General features: G+C 38.3%; 1 protein-coding gene across 1 annotated transcript in view; it reads left to right on the forward strand.

The window, feature by feature from the left end:
- Map3k5 (mitogen-activated protein kinase kinase kinase 5) overlaps positions 1-14,479 on the forward strand; it is a 188,618-nt gene that overhangs the window by 120,407 nt on the left and 53,732 nt on the right. The window contains exons 12-14 of the mRNA XM_090338059.1: positions 6,046-6,095; positions 10,023-10,118; positions 13,345-13,426. Of these exons, the coding sequence (XP_090194185.1) occupies positions 6,046-6,095; positions 10,023-10,118; positions 13,345-13,426 (228 nt within the window). The remainder of the gene's footprint in view (positions 1-6,045; positions 6,096-10,022; positions 10,119-13,344; positions 13,427-14,479) is intronic.

Raw genomic sequence — 14,479 nt, forward strand, 5'->3', positions numbered from 1 at the left:
CAATGTGTTCTCAAGAATGGATTATTTCTGCCATATAAATTCATGCTATAATGTGGTATTTATACACAATGGAACTCTATGCTGCTGTCAGAAAGAACGACATCACCCCATTTGTAAGGAAATGGAAAGACTTAGAAAAAATCATATTAAGTGAAGTAAGCCAGACACAAAGGAACATAGGCTCAATGGTTTCCCTCATTTGTCATAATCAGTAGAAACCTTGAGCTCTCCTAACAGAGATTTACAATAGAACAAAACCTAGATACATAAGGCCATATGGTATGATGCTAAATGAAAGGACCTCCAGGATATAGAAACAAAAGCCATAGAATGAGAGATTGTTGTCCTTAATGTACTATGTTATCTCTCATCTCTTTTGCCATCCCTTGGTTATCTCATATTGTTACAATTTTTCACCTTGTTATCTGATATATTTTATATGTGCTTAATTAGTTATTTGAAATTGGATAGGGAAGGGGGGAATCAAGATAAATGGGGAGAGGGTGGGAGGCAAATGGGGACCATGTCATGAGAAAGGGTATCAATGTTTGTGAAGTTATACACCTTCTATCTGGTGAATATAATGTAACCCTTCTATTAATCACAATAAAAAATTATTTATAAAAAAAGAAATGTGGAAGGAAGGGAAGGGGAAAAACAAGATGATTTGGAGGGATGGGGAGAGAGAAAGGGGACAAAAACATGAGAAGGGGTATCCATGTTCAAGAAGTAATGTACCCACCACCTGATGAACATAACTGTAACCCCTCACATTACCCTGACAATAAAATACAATTTAAAAAATAAAGATAAAGAGGTTTAAAAAATAAAATAAAATAAATTCATGCTGTAAGTTAAATTATATATCAGTGAACTGACACTTAAAACACATTGTAAATACGCATATCTTAATGTCCAGATGACTGACAGACTACTGCCACTTGGAACCTGCAATTGAAACCATCATAGATACTATTGTATTTAGCAATTCATCTAAATAGCTGCTCAATCTCACACAGGCCATAACTCAGTGTTCTATGCACAAGATGAGATGGGTTGTGTGACTGGCTTTCAAAAGGATTTTAAACACTGTCATTTCTGTTCACAGCTTGCTCCAGAAATAAGATCAGAAAAGACCTAAACCTTTCTGCTCCTATATTTCCTCAGTGGTTTTGTTGTTGGTTTTTGTTCGGCTGTTTTTCACTTATTGGTGTTGGGGCTCAGCCTTACCCGGCAGGTACTCCACTGCTATACCATGCCTCCAGTCACTTCCTGCCTTGTTCATTTGAAATGAGGTCTTGCCTCATATCTGTTCACATGACTAAATTGTGATCTGCCCTTCTTAGGCTTCTCATCATAGCTGGGTGTACATTTCCATGCCCAGCTTCTTCCTTTTTTTTTCTTCCTTTGTGTGTGTGTCGGGGGTGGAGGGGTTGCGTGTGCATGCGTGCGTGTGTCCATTGAATCAGGATCTGGGCACTGTCTCTGGGATTCTTTTTCTCAGGGCGAGTACTCTACCACTTGAGCCACAGTGCCACTTTCAGCTTTTTCTGAGTAGTTGTTTTGGAGGTAAGCATCTCACACATTTTCCTGCCCAAACTGGCTTCAAACTGCCACCCTTAGCTCTCAGCCTCCTGAGTACCTGGGGTTATAGTCATGAGCTACCGTTGCCTGTCTGCCTAGCTTCTTTTATTAAGATGGCTTGACTCCACATAAATTCATGCAGAGATAAAATTAAGAATAATCAGTGTCATTATATGTGCTCTTCATAATGTTTTCAGGAACCCGGCTACATGTACATCTCTTTAGAAGTACATACAGACCTGTTCTCACAACTTCAAGTTTAGTACTCATGCAAATGAAGTGACAAAATTGGAGATGAATTAGACGATGGGATATTATGGAGTGAGAGCAATGCATACAGTGATTTTCAAGGGCTTGACTGGAAAGAGCAAGGTTATACCAGGACACTTGGAAGCAGAAGGGTCTGAGGAATTAGTGATTAGCAAGGCCCAGAGGCTGAGTGCAGAGCCAGAAGGACTTGGAAGACACAAAAAGAGCAGAGAGTAAGCCAGAGAATTCTGGAAAACGAGGACTATTTCCAGTGAGCTGTTACTGTCTGTATTGACTGGCAGTTCTCCATTGGTGAAGTGGGCCCTCTGCTCATTTCTTTATTCTTTGTGACAATTTAGAGATCATTCTTAGGCTAAGAAATAAATATTTTGGGATATAATCCAGGACATCAAGGAAAGCTACAGATTTAAGCTATGAATGATCCAGGTCAGATTGTCAGTATCCTTTGATCAAAAAGAAGTGCATATGATTTCTTTCCACTGGCAGTACTCTTCAGGACTAAAACTAATTCTCCTTCAAAAATTAAAGTTTTCATAGATCAGTTTCAGTTTGATTTTTTGTTGATTTACTTATAATCTCAAACTTACCCATAGTGGATTCATTCTGACACTTTCTCTATTTGTTTAAAAAGTGAAGTAAAATTGGAAGGAAGGATAACAATAGAAATAAGAGTGTTATTAGCACCATTGCTAGTTTAATGATTGTAAAATTATATTTATTAAGATAAGCAATCATCATAAGTCTTAAACAGGAAATGAATTGCTTTTAACATAAAATGGCATGTTTTTCTAAAACTCGCACAGAGAATGTTGCCTCTCATTTCTTATATTGGTCTCTTTACCTTTTCTCAGTATTTTGTACTGTAAAATATAAAATGAACAGTCCTGTAGATGAGCATATACTTTGTATTTCAATTTTTCACAACTTTAAGTGCATTATGTACCAATTCCTAAGCTACTCTTAGAATCTAAAACTACTTTATATTCAAGGGAAAAATTAATTGAATCCCAGACTCATACATAATCTTCTGCTCATAATCAGGTAGTACTTGAGAAGGTTACAAGGGTGTAATGAAAATAAAACTAGATTAAGAGAAGGAATAGTTACAAAGCATTTAAAATAGTTGTGATTTAGAATTCTATTCTTTTAGGGTTAAAGTTTAAACACCCTTGGCCTAACTGGGTGGCTTCTTAAGCAAGCACAGGAAAGCAGGTGGCATGGGCCCAGCAGAGTACAAAGGCCTCCCCTCCTCCCTTATCCTACCTCCAGCCTATGGTCACCAAGAAAACACCCAGGGACCGTGTGACAGGAGGTTTAATTCCTCCATTCAGCTACAAAACTCCCAACTGAAACAGCTCAAGTAACAGGAAATATCTCATAGCACAAGAAAGTCCAAAATGAAGGGGATTTCAGTCTCCACATTCAGAGCTGGTGTGTCTACCTAGTCTTGGTTGTTTTCTCCTGGTCTTCCATAACTGCTTTAAGCATTGTGTCATAGGGATCTCTTCCCTCCCTCCTACAAAATGCTGTATCAGGTAGCTATGCCTGAGTCAGTCAGCAGTGAGGGAAATGGACTAAATCAATTTTTCTGTCATATCTGAACTTGAACAAAATATGTTTTTTTGTTAGCAGAGGAAGTGGAGGGCATGGCTGCTGCCCCAGAAACTCATGGCACTTGCCACAGTGTAATTTCTGCAACACAAACTTCAGTATCAACTCCCAGTTCTTGATGACCATTGAGTCCGAGGTGCATGGGCTGACTTGTGCAGTTTGTTTGAGCCTTGGTTTGGGAATTGTTGGGTCTAAGTATCACTCCATCTTGACCTCTGGCCCTGCTTCCCAGACAGGACTCCTGGTACCTGGAAACTCACCAGGTGGCTTTGTAGCTCACTATCGCCTCCATGTGGTGAGCGACCAGCAGGGTCAGTGGGGATTCGGGTTTTAAGGTGAAAAATCACTCCTGTCACTGGGCTAAATAGCACTGAATTGGCAAGTTCTCTGGCAGCCTTTTAGAAACCTAGGATTCTTGAAGTCCCCTAACCTTTTCCTACAGAACCAACCCAATCAATCTGGGAAATCTCCGTGGCTGCTTGCAGCACAGGGCTGAGGAAAATTGATTTACCAGTAAGGTCTTGGTGCTGGCTGATTGCTGCCTTCCCTGGCTAGCACCACCTTTCTAGCTCCGCCCCCTCCCCAACCTCTTGATTGGGAAGCCTGTCAATAGCAGACTCTGGATATAATACTGCTTTGTGTGCAAGTAGTGTTCAGGCAGCTGCTGTAGTGCCTGGATCACACAGCTATTTTGAAGTTTCTCAGAGGCCAACAGGACTTGTTGGTATTAGGAGTTATTTGGAAGCAATTTTCCAAAATAACCCATCAAAACTATAGGCTACTTTTTTAATTTACCATCCTCTGTACCTACTTAAGAGAGCCGAATTCTCAGGAAGCTGAGATCTGAGGATGGAGGTTTGAAGCCAGCATGGGGCATGGGCAGGGTAGTCAGTAAGGCTCTTACCTCCAATAAACCACCAAAAAAAAAAAAATGTGGAAATGGAGTTGTAGCTCAGGTTTAGAGCACCACCCTTGAGCAAAATAGTTACAGAACACTGCCCAGGCTCTCAGTTCAGTCCCCACATACACACTCTCTCATGTACACACACAGACACACACACCAGAGCCAAATTCCATGAGCAACCCCCTCCAGACTTCATGAATAGCAAATTTTGCTCCATACTCCTTCAGTTCAATCCCTGTTGCTTGATTGGTATACATAGAAACTAGGTTTTTAGTCATCTGCATCAAGCTCACAATGATCTATTTGTACTGTTAGTTGCATAGTCCTAGCAAAGACCTATGGACTGTGGATATAAATTGTGGTTTTTTGAGTGGCTTTGGCTAAGAGGAGGCTTCTGGACCAACCCAGGGCATTTCTACTCATGTCAGTAAGGCAACAGGACCTCAACCTCCTTTCAGTGGGTGGGTAAGAATTCTACACTTACAGAGTTGAATTTCAGGGTAAATTTATTACTGCATAATAGTTTTGCTGGGTTTAAGTGTATGTATCAGCTACTTTGTTTCTATAAATATGCTATTGATCTTACATTATTACCAGGCATTTTAGCAGCATATAAAATCCCTCCTGTACCTGATATATTTGTATTTGGTTATTTGAAATTGGATAGGGAAGGGGGGAAAACAAGATGAGGGGTGGAGGTGGGGGGGGAGGGAAATGGGGACCAAGACATGTGAAAGGGTATCAATGTATGGGAATTAATGCACCATCTATCTGGCAAATATCATGTAACCCTTCTATTAATTACAATAAAAAATATATGAAAAAAATAAAATAAAATCCCTCCTGTAATTTACTTAATTCAGAGACATAAACATCTGATAATAATTATAACTTAGCTTTAGTAATAAACTCAAGAAATAAATTCTATGTTTTATTTGGTGCCTATGGACAATCCATGTGTATCATATAATTATGCTTTTTTATGTTCAAACGTTACTAGTGTATTAAGTTAGTGCATAAGTTAGGTAATAATACTTCATAGCCATGATGGACACTAGATATAGATGCAAAGGCAAAGATTTTGCTCTATTAATTTCTGAAGAGATGGAAATTGTAGCTACAGAGAATTCTGAGCTGGCTGAAGTGTTATAAGCTTGTAGGAGCTCAACAAAAAAGAGGCTTAAACAAGAAGATCCTGAATTTAAGAGCAATCGATACCACATGGTGAGGCCCTGCCTCACAAACAAGAAAAGAGATATTTTAGAAATCATTATCTTTAAAACCTTGCAGAGATCTTATTTCAATCAATACTAGTCTTTTTTAGAAAAGTTTGCTTCATATACTAATAAAATTGTTTTGATCACTGTTTCTTTAATGGAAAATAATGCACAGTAGCTATTACTGAAAAATGAAGCATTAGAGTTTAATGACACTGATTCTCTTAGACTCTTTTGGTAGCCCTTTCATTCAGGATACAGGAATTATTGAGTAAACATCACCTTTAGGACTTCATACTAAATTGTAGCTTCTGTCAGAATTTGTCTATGAAGATTATGCATTAGGAAAAATGATTATGTATTATTAAAAACGATTTAAACAATAAATAAATCAAACAAAATGATGTTATTTTTCCATATAGATGACTCAGTAGTTTTTGTTGTTTTTCTATGTTCCAGAAAGGTATACATGAGTGGGATTTTAATGCATCCTCTGTGCGGGGAGTGAGGTAAGTGACTTTCTATATTTTGTTTACTTAGAAAGCCTTTCTCGAAAATCTTCAGAGCATGGCTAAGACTTTTTTGATCATGATATCATCATACAAGTCATTTCAAGAATCCTTCCCTTGGAGGAAAATGCTCAGCCTTCTTTAGTCTCATTCTCCCCAGCTAGTCTATGATGTGCACGGTCTGTTGAACTGACTTGCGTGTCATTGGTTATAACAAGTAAATGTGAACTGTGAGCACTATCAAAATGCCAATGAAGGGAGAACCAGGAGCTGCGCTCTAACTAGCCTCATTTGTGGTTTATGTTGTAGGATGGTTTGCTGTCCTGGTGACCAGGAGCTAATTTCTCTTGAAAAGATAAATCCAAAGTACATATGCCATGTGCCTGGCCCTGTCCTGTTTCCAGTATTAGAGGCATGGGTTATGGAGAATCCATTCTTTTTGAATTCTCTCAAAGTTACCCCATGTTAATGTAGTATTCTTGAGATCACAGCCACAAGCTTCAATTCAGTCCCAACACTGCCATTCACCCTTTGTTGTAGTTATATTTTTATTTATGTTTAGTTCTACAAAGGGGTAACAATTCAACGGGTCATTTTTTTAAGTGTCAAAGCTGGGGATTGAACTTGGGGCCTTTTGCTCTAGCTTGGCTTTTTGGCTCAAGGCAAGTGCTTCACCACCAGAACCAGACCTCCAACTGAAAACATTGAGATGATAAACCCAGCAGTTCAGAAAATGCTATTTGAGGGGGAACTAGAAATAAGATTTTTTTTTTTTAGAATCAAGTGTCACTGGTAAAGTGTTTAAAATATTTGTTCTATAGGAACTCATGCTAAGCCAACTTTGAAAATTTCAAACCAAATTAGTCGTGTTTACTAATAACCTCACATATTAGAAATGGGAGACAAGAGACATCTGCAAGCCAATTATGCAATATCCTGTTGCTTTTGTAATAATAGGATTAGGTTTGGCTAGAGCATGAACTGGTAGAGCACTCTGAGTCACCAATTGTTTTCATTTGGCAGTAGAACTTCCTGCAATCTCATGGGTGATCTGAACAAGCAAGATTATAGATGATTCATTATTACTTTCTAATTGATACCTTCTCAAATAAAGCTTTACTCTCTTAATACTTAATTTTTAGAAGCCCTCATTAGCAAGGCACTTATTATTTATGACTGCATTTTCCAACAATCCATTCAGCATAATAAATATAAATTTTGCTTAATCATTTTTGTTTTCTAATGGATTAATTTTCTTTAATTAACTATGGCAGCTCTGCAAACAGTTGCTATAATTTATGGCATATACCAGGATGCCTGTGCCTGGTTCTTGCTGGTTTACATGTTGGGGAAACTCAGGTTCTAGTCTGTGACTTCAAAGTGAATGAACTTTCCCTGGCTTGCTCCTCTATAATGAAAAGATGACAAACCGTGGAACAAAATCCAACTAGGTCAGCAGTTGATCTTCCATCACTCAGAATGTGCCCACATCAACACAGTAGCATTTGTTGAGCACTAGATGTGTGCCGAATGTTGAGTTCTCGTCTGCTAAAGATGGAAAAATAGCTAAAATACAAACTTCTTGAAGAGCTCATAGTTAAAGAGAGGAGCACATGTTTACCAACTTATGACAATACAGTGTGAGATGAGCGATGAGAGAAGCATATTCAGACAGCACAAGCATAAGAGGAAGACCTTCTGTTTAGGGTACAAGTAGGTCATAGAGAGGGGTAAAGTCTTACATGAGCCACAAACAATTACTAGCATTATTTCTTCTCCTTCTTCTACTTCTCCTTCTCCTCCTTCTCCTCCTGCTCCTCCTCCTCCTTCTTCTTTTTCTTCTTCTTCCTCTTCTTCCCCCTCTTCTCCCCTTCCCCTCCTCTTGCTCCTTCCTCCGTTCCTTCCTCCTCCTTCCTCCTTCCTTCTTCTTTCAGTTGACTCAGGACTTGAGTGCTGTCCCTGATCTCTACTATTTTTACTCACAGCTCCATTTCTGGTTTTTGACTGGTTACTTGGAGATAAAAGTTTCACAGGGAGTTTTCTGCTCAGGATGGCTTCAACCTACAATCATCAGATCTCAGCCTCCCAAGAAGCTATGGTTATAGGCATAAGCCACTGGCTTCGAATTTCTTCTTTGCCGAGGCCTACCGGCAGCAAATTGGGGTTCCTGAAATAGGGGGGCAGGGACTGGAAAAAATAGAAGAGAGACAAACACATCGGGTCCGGGAGGTCTGCAGCCCAGGTAAAAACTGCAGCCTCGTTTATTCTCAACTCCAGGCTTATATCCCTCCTTGAAACCAGGGAACTTCCAGGTGTTACATTCATATGGTAATTCTCAGGTTATTTAAACAGAATAAGGCCAGAAAACAATAAGACAATAAAGCAATTGTCTGATGCAAATCAAGGTACAGTTCCATTCCACTCTGGCTCCCAACACTTCTTAAAGTTAAAAAGAAGCTTTGCATTGTGCAAATCCATAAAGTCCATGGGCTGAGTTGTTGGTGGCTTGCACCTATAATCCTGGGTATTCGGGAGGCTCATATCTGAGAATACCAATTCAACCCAGCCTCGGCAGGAAAGTCCATGAGACTGTTTATCTTCAACTAACTGCTAAAAAGCCAAAAATGAGGCTGTAGTTCTAAGTGGTAGAGTACTCCAGGGTCTGGAGTTTAAGCCCTAAGACTTGCACAAAAAAAAAAAAATTGTGTGTGTGTGTGTGTGTGTGTGTGTATACATATGTATATTCCATAGAACAAATATTGCCTGTTTCCTGTTCTTTTTTTTTTTTTTTTTTTTTTCCAGTCCTGGCCTTGAGCTCAGAGCCTGAGCATTGTCGTTGGATTTTCTCAAGGCTAGAACCATACCACTTGAGCAACAGCACTACTTCTAGCTTTTTTTTCTATGTATGTGATTCTAAGGAATCAAGCCCAGGTCTTCATGCATGCTAGGCAAGCACTCTACCACCAGGCCAAACTCCTGGCCCTGCTTCCTGTTCTTATAAATAAAGGTTTATTGGAACACAGCCACATATACACATTTGTTGTCTAAGGCTCTTTCTATCTTCCAGCAGCAGAGTTGAGTGGTTTGGCTTACAGAACCTAAAGTATTTTACTATCTGGCCCTTTGCAGAATATGTTGTCCAGCTCCTCCTGATGTAAAACAGCATGGCTAAGCTCGTTATTTCATGTTGCTGTACAATGAAACCCTTTGTGAGTCCAAACCAAGTACAATTCCATATTTCTTCTCTCTCCTATAATCGTTGCAGCCAGTGAGGTTTTACTACCTCTACAATTGTCTTCCTCACTGTGGAAACATATCACTGTGCCACAGATTCAATGGACCCAGAATGATCAAGGTCAGCCAGCAAGTTAGTATTTGTACTTTTCCTCCCAACACACAGACTACTGCAATAGCCAGCAGGACAGTTAAATGTGTTTGCAGCATCCTAGAGCAGTACTATGCTGCAGAGATGATGAGTAGGGGGACAATTTCTCAGAATACTAAATAATTTTAGTATTATGCTGTGGGGAAATTTACTTCCTCCCCCACTCCCTCCACCCTGGGGCTTAATTTAGGGCCTGGGCATTATCCTTGAGCTTTTTTTCCTCAAGGCTAGAGCTCTGCCACTTGAGCCACAGTGTCACTCCTGACTTATTCTGAGTAGTTTATTAGAGATAAAGAGTTTTATGGACTTTCCTCTCTGGGATGGCTTCAGATTGCAATCCTCAGATTTCAGCCTCCTGAGTAGCTAAGATTACATGCATGAGCCACTGGTGTCTAGCTGGAAATTTATTTTTCTAAGCGCAATTTCTGTGTATCATAGATACCATTGACATAATCAAGATTGGTTATACAGAGTATTTGTTTTTCATTACAGATCCATGGATGTACTTATATTTCCCTGACTAATGCTTCTTTTTGTTTCAGTATTTCTAAATTTGAAGAACGATGCTGTTTTCTGTATGTGCTTCACAATTCTGATGATTTCCAAATCTACTTCTGCACAGAACTTCACTGTAAAAAGTATGTATTTATTATTCTGTATAAAAAGGGTGTTCAAACATGATAAGTATATTCAAGTGATGTATTAATATGTAGTCTCTATAAAGAGTTAATAGGTGTATAATAAGCAACTATATTATTGAGGCCAAGATGTTTATAACTATATGACTATAAAGTCATATATACTCTACCATAAGGTATAATTTTTTTTGACTCTCTTGAAATAATCAGTGTTTTGCTCAGTCATAATTTATTTTCCCACAAATAAAATATTAACCAGGACTTACTGGTTCACTGTTAAATACTCTTGCCTGTTTTTTAAATACTCACTTACTACATATGATTACTAAAAGATTTGTTGTCACATTCGTCTGAAGAACCTTGTTGTCTACAATATTAGAATCATCTAATGAACACTAAAAATGTACTTTGGCCCCATTCCAGACTATGGAGGCACAGCTGGAATAAGGCCAGTGATTTGCTCTACACTAATAAAAAGAGAAGATCCAAAAACTCAGGGACTGCATTGTATGTTTATGTTATCCTCCTTGGGTATGCTTCTCTTGAGCTAGTCAGATACTTCATAGAACACAGTGATTGGCTCTGATGGAGTAGAGAACTAAGTGACCACTTAGGAACAAAAATGTAGGCAAAAGTCAGTGTGGACGTGAATTTTACTGGAGGTTGTTTTGATCCAAATAGTCATTATGTGACCTCAGTATAAATGACTGATATGCTAGGTACATTAGTTAATCACTCATTTTTATCTTGATGTAAAAGAAATGCTTGTTGGGTCTTCAAATTGTTGCTAGAGCTTTAATTTTCATTATCACAAAATGTGCAGTAAAAAGACTTAGAAATGAGAAAAAGAACTCAGCCTACATTTGTTCTGATTTACTACCTATAAAATCTCAAGGATATTGATAGGTATTTGATAGCTATTTATTCTTTTGTTGAAAAGACTAAAATAAATATCTTTTTGAAGTGTTTACTAACCTTATAACATCGCCAATAACTGTAAAATCAGAAATTCAAACTAGGCATAGGTGACCACAGAGTCGATACTTCCAAAAATTACAGTGGACTCCTGCCACACTGTGTTACAGTCTGCTCGGAGATAGGTGTTCATGCTGAGGATTCTTGTATTGTATTAGTGATTGAGTCATGTCTTTACCTCATCTTGAAGCTTGCTCTTTAGAGCCAGGTCTTCTTTTTTAAGCTAGGTTTTCTTTTAAAGAGTTCTTTTATTTTTCTCCTTCTTCGTTGATCTTGATTTTGTTTCTAACTCATCATTTAATCTTCACCAAAATATACTGTTATGCCATTTAGGCTAGGAAATTGTTTGTTATTGACCTCCAAGAATTGTGTAAAGGGAAAGAAGTACTGAATGTGAACTCCCTACATAGGTTCTAAACTTCACAATAGTCATATTAATCCCTGGTCATATTTTCAATGGCTAGAATAGTTCTTGACACTGGTAGGTATTCAATGAGTATATATTGAATGGATGGACGAAGGGATGGATGGATGGATGGACAGATTAAAATGAGGTACAGAGCAGACAGATTAGCTGAGTGTGGTGGCTCACACCTGTAATCCTAGCTACTCAGGAGACTGAGTTCTGATTATCAAGGTTCAAAGCCAGCCCAGGCACACAAGGACTTTTATCTCCAATTAACCTCTAGAAAACAGGAAGTGGGGCTTAGCTCAAGGATAGGGTGGTACCCTTGAACTGAAGAGCTCATGGACAGCGCCCAGGGTGAGTTCAAGCCCCATGACTCAAAAAAACAAAAACAAAAACAAAACAAAACAGGCAGATTCTGAGTTGCGTTGAGTGGGCTTCCTGCTACACCATAAACTACTCTATCCTTGGACTGACCTTTCCAAGTATGTCCTGGATATGAGATCCTCAGCCCTGGTCTCAGGACTGCCCTAATTTTTGTGTGGGGACCACTGGCACCCCCTCTTAATAGACGAGACTCAGGGAAAATCTGGTTTTTTTTTTCACTTAATTACATTGCTTTGCTATGAAATGATCCCCAGAAATAAAATTTCATGATGATTGCTAAAGAAAGACGTTGACAAAAGTGGGCGTGTCATCAACGTATGTTTGTATAGCTAGTCTTTCCTAGTTCACATCAATATTTCATGGCTGTATATCTGGAACCTGCATGGATAGTGTTGAAGTGCTTAGGTAGAATATTTAATGTTTGAGATTGAATGTTGTAGTAGCCTAACAGTCACCTATCAATTTAGATGTTACAGGATGTAATGCAATATCTAGAGTATAGGTCATTTTTGTTATATTTTTAAATGGTAATATTGGCAACAGTAAAACAATAGTAGGTAATCTTTATGAATGCATTGTAGTAAGCAAGTGTTACCCAAAATCATCTTCCCTGTAACATATGAAATATGTGCTTCACATCTCCTGTTGATAATTAAGAATTTATAGAGGCAAATGTGCTTGTTTAGGTTTCTATAGGTACCAATAATATTACTCTAATACCTAGTTCACATTCAAAACATTTCTATGACCCCATTTAGCCTCATTGTTCTAATTCTAGATTGTGTTACTAAAATTTGAAATGAAGCAGAGGTCAGAAATTCATAGTAAATCCTACCAGCTTATATTTTCACTTTGAAGATAAAATCATAGTTTTGCATGATCTTAGTAGTTACCTAATCAGCATTCATTCTGAAGTCACTTTAGGATGTATTTATTTCTATAGTCCCCCACTCATGTTGCTCTGTAGTTTTGACAATTTTTTATCTTTATAAATGGATATATATTCAGTAGAAACCATATTTCAAATGTTGACCCTTTCCTTGTCTAGTGAGATGCAGTACCGTATGTACTCTTGCTATACTGAGTCATGAGAATAAGCCACAGTTCCCAGCTCCCTGTCAGCCCCTCAGTCACAAGAGATAACAACCAAACTTTGATGTACTGGGTTGTCAGCAGGGTTTGGATACAAGTATTTAACAAGTGACATGAGATATTCAACACTTGATGTTAAAATAGGCTTTGTGTTAAGTAATTTCTCCCAACTCTTGGCTCAGGTAACAGTGAAGGTAGGTTAAGTTAAGCTAGAATATTCAGCAGGCTTTAGTATAATCAATTGCATCTTCTACTTGTGTTGTTTTCAGTTTATGATGGGTTCATGGGGAATTTGACCCTATTACAAGTCAAGGAGCATGTATGTTTCGTACTCCGCTGTTTTAAAGATTCCAACTTTCCTTGTAGATTTTTTGAAATGGTGAACACCATTACAGAAGAGAAGGGGAGGAGCACAGAGGAAGGAGACTGTGAAGGTGACTCCCTGGAGGTAATATTGAAAGAAGCTTCTAGAATTCTCATGGTAAAAAGTACTCAAACGCAAACACTAGTGAACTCAGTAAACTTAGAAATACTGAGATTTAGTGTTTTCCTTACCAGAAAGTGAATGCCTGCGAATGCATTATCCGTGAGAATGTCAATAACCCTCACAGCCTGGATGGCATACAATGTGCCTTTTCTATTCTCACCTGAACTACGTATAATCCAGACACATAAACATCAACAGAGATTCTGGATGATAGAATCTTTTGTGGCCCTCATTAGTATGTTACACCCAGTACCTGGTACTCTAAAAGTTAATGGAATAAAGGGGAGAAGGTAATAGTTACCTTAAGTGTTGGTCTTCTGTAAAAAAAAAAAAACAACCTATAAATTTAAGAAGTTATTTGATAGCTAACCCTACATTTTCTGGAATTTGGAAAACTTCTTAAAAGCCAAGTTAGGCCCATATTTGCTGTCTCTTTTCAATAATAAGGTTTCTGTGAAGTACTACAATTGTGGGATAGATTCAGCCTTTTTCAAGTCATGACCAAATCTTTCCTACAATGGATTAAATATGGATCTATTGTGATCCTCTTGAGCTGGGGATGGGACCCCTGGGCTCTGTCAATCATCAATTTTCTAAGATGATTTCATTTCTTTTGAATTAGAGTTTCCTCACTTTGAGAAAAGTGCCACTTAGAAGTTGTATCATTGAATTGCTGCTATTCAGTCATATTGTTGGAGATAAGAAAAAAACCTTTCTCAGTTGGGGCCAGTGAATTAACTGTCAAAAGACATGTCAACATGTCTTTTACTCATTTAATCACTGTAAGTCATTGAAAGAGTCAACACACCAAGAAGTGCCTCCCCAGACAGGTGTAGTGAAGTGTTTATATATCATCTTAATAAAGAGGGAAGGCAGATGGTGGGTCAGTAAAGAGAAACTGTGAAAGTACAGAAAGATTTACTGGTTCTAGTATGCAATTTGGTCCATCTAGCTTCCTTATTGATGTTAATTCACCTAGAATGGATTTATGGCAGTCATGTTTCTTCAGTAGGC

The sequence above is a fragment of the Megascapheus bottae genome, chromosome 8, assembly GCF_031878675.1.
Source record: "Megascapheus bottae isolate mThoBot1 chromosome 8, mThoBot2.hap1, whole genome shotgun sequence".
NCBI classification, from domain to species: Eukaryota; Metazoa; Chordata; class Mammalia; order Rodentia; family Geomyidae; genus Megascapheus; species Megascapheus bottae.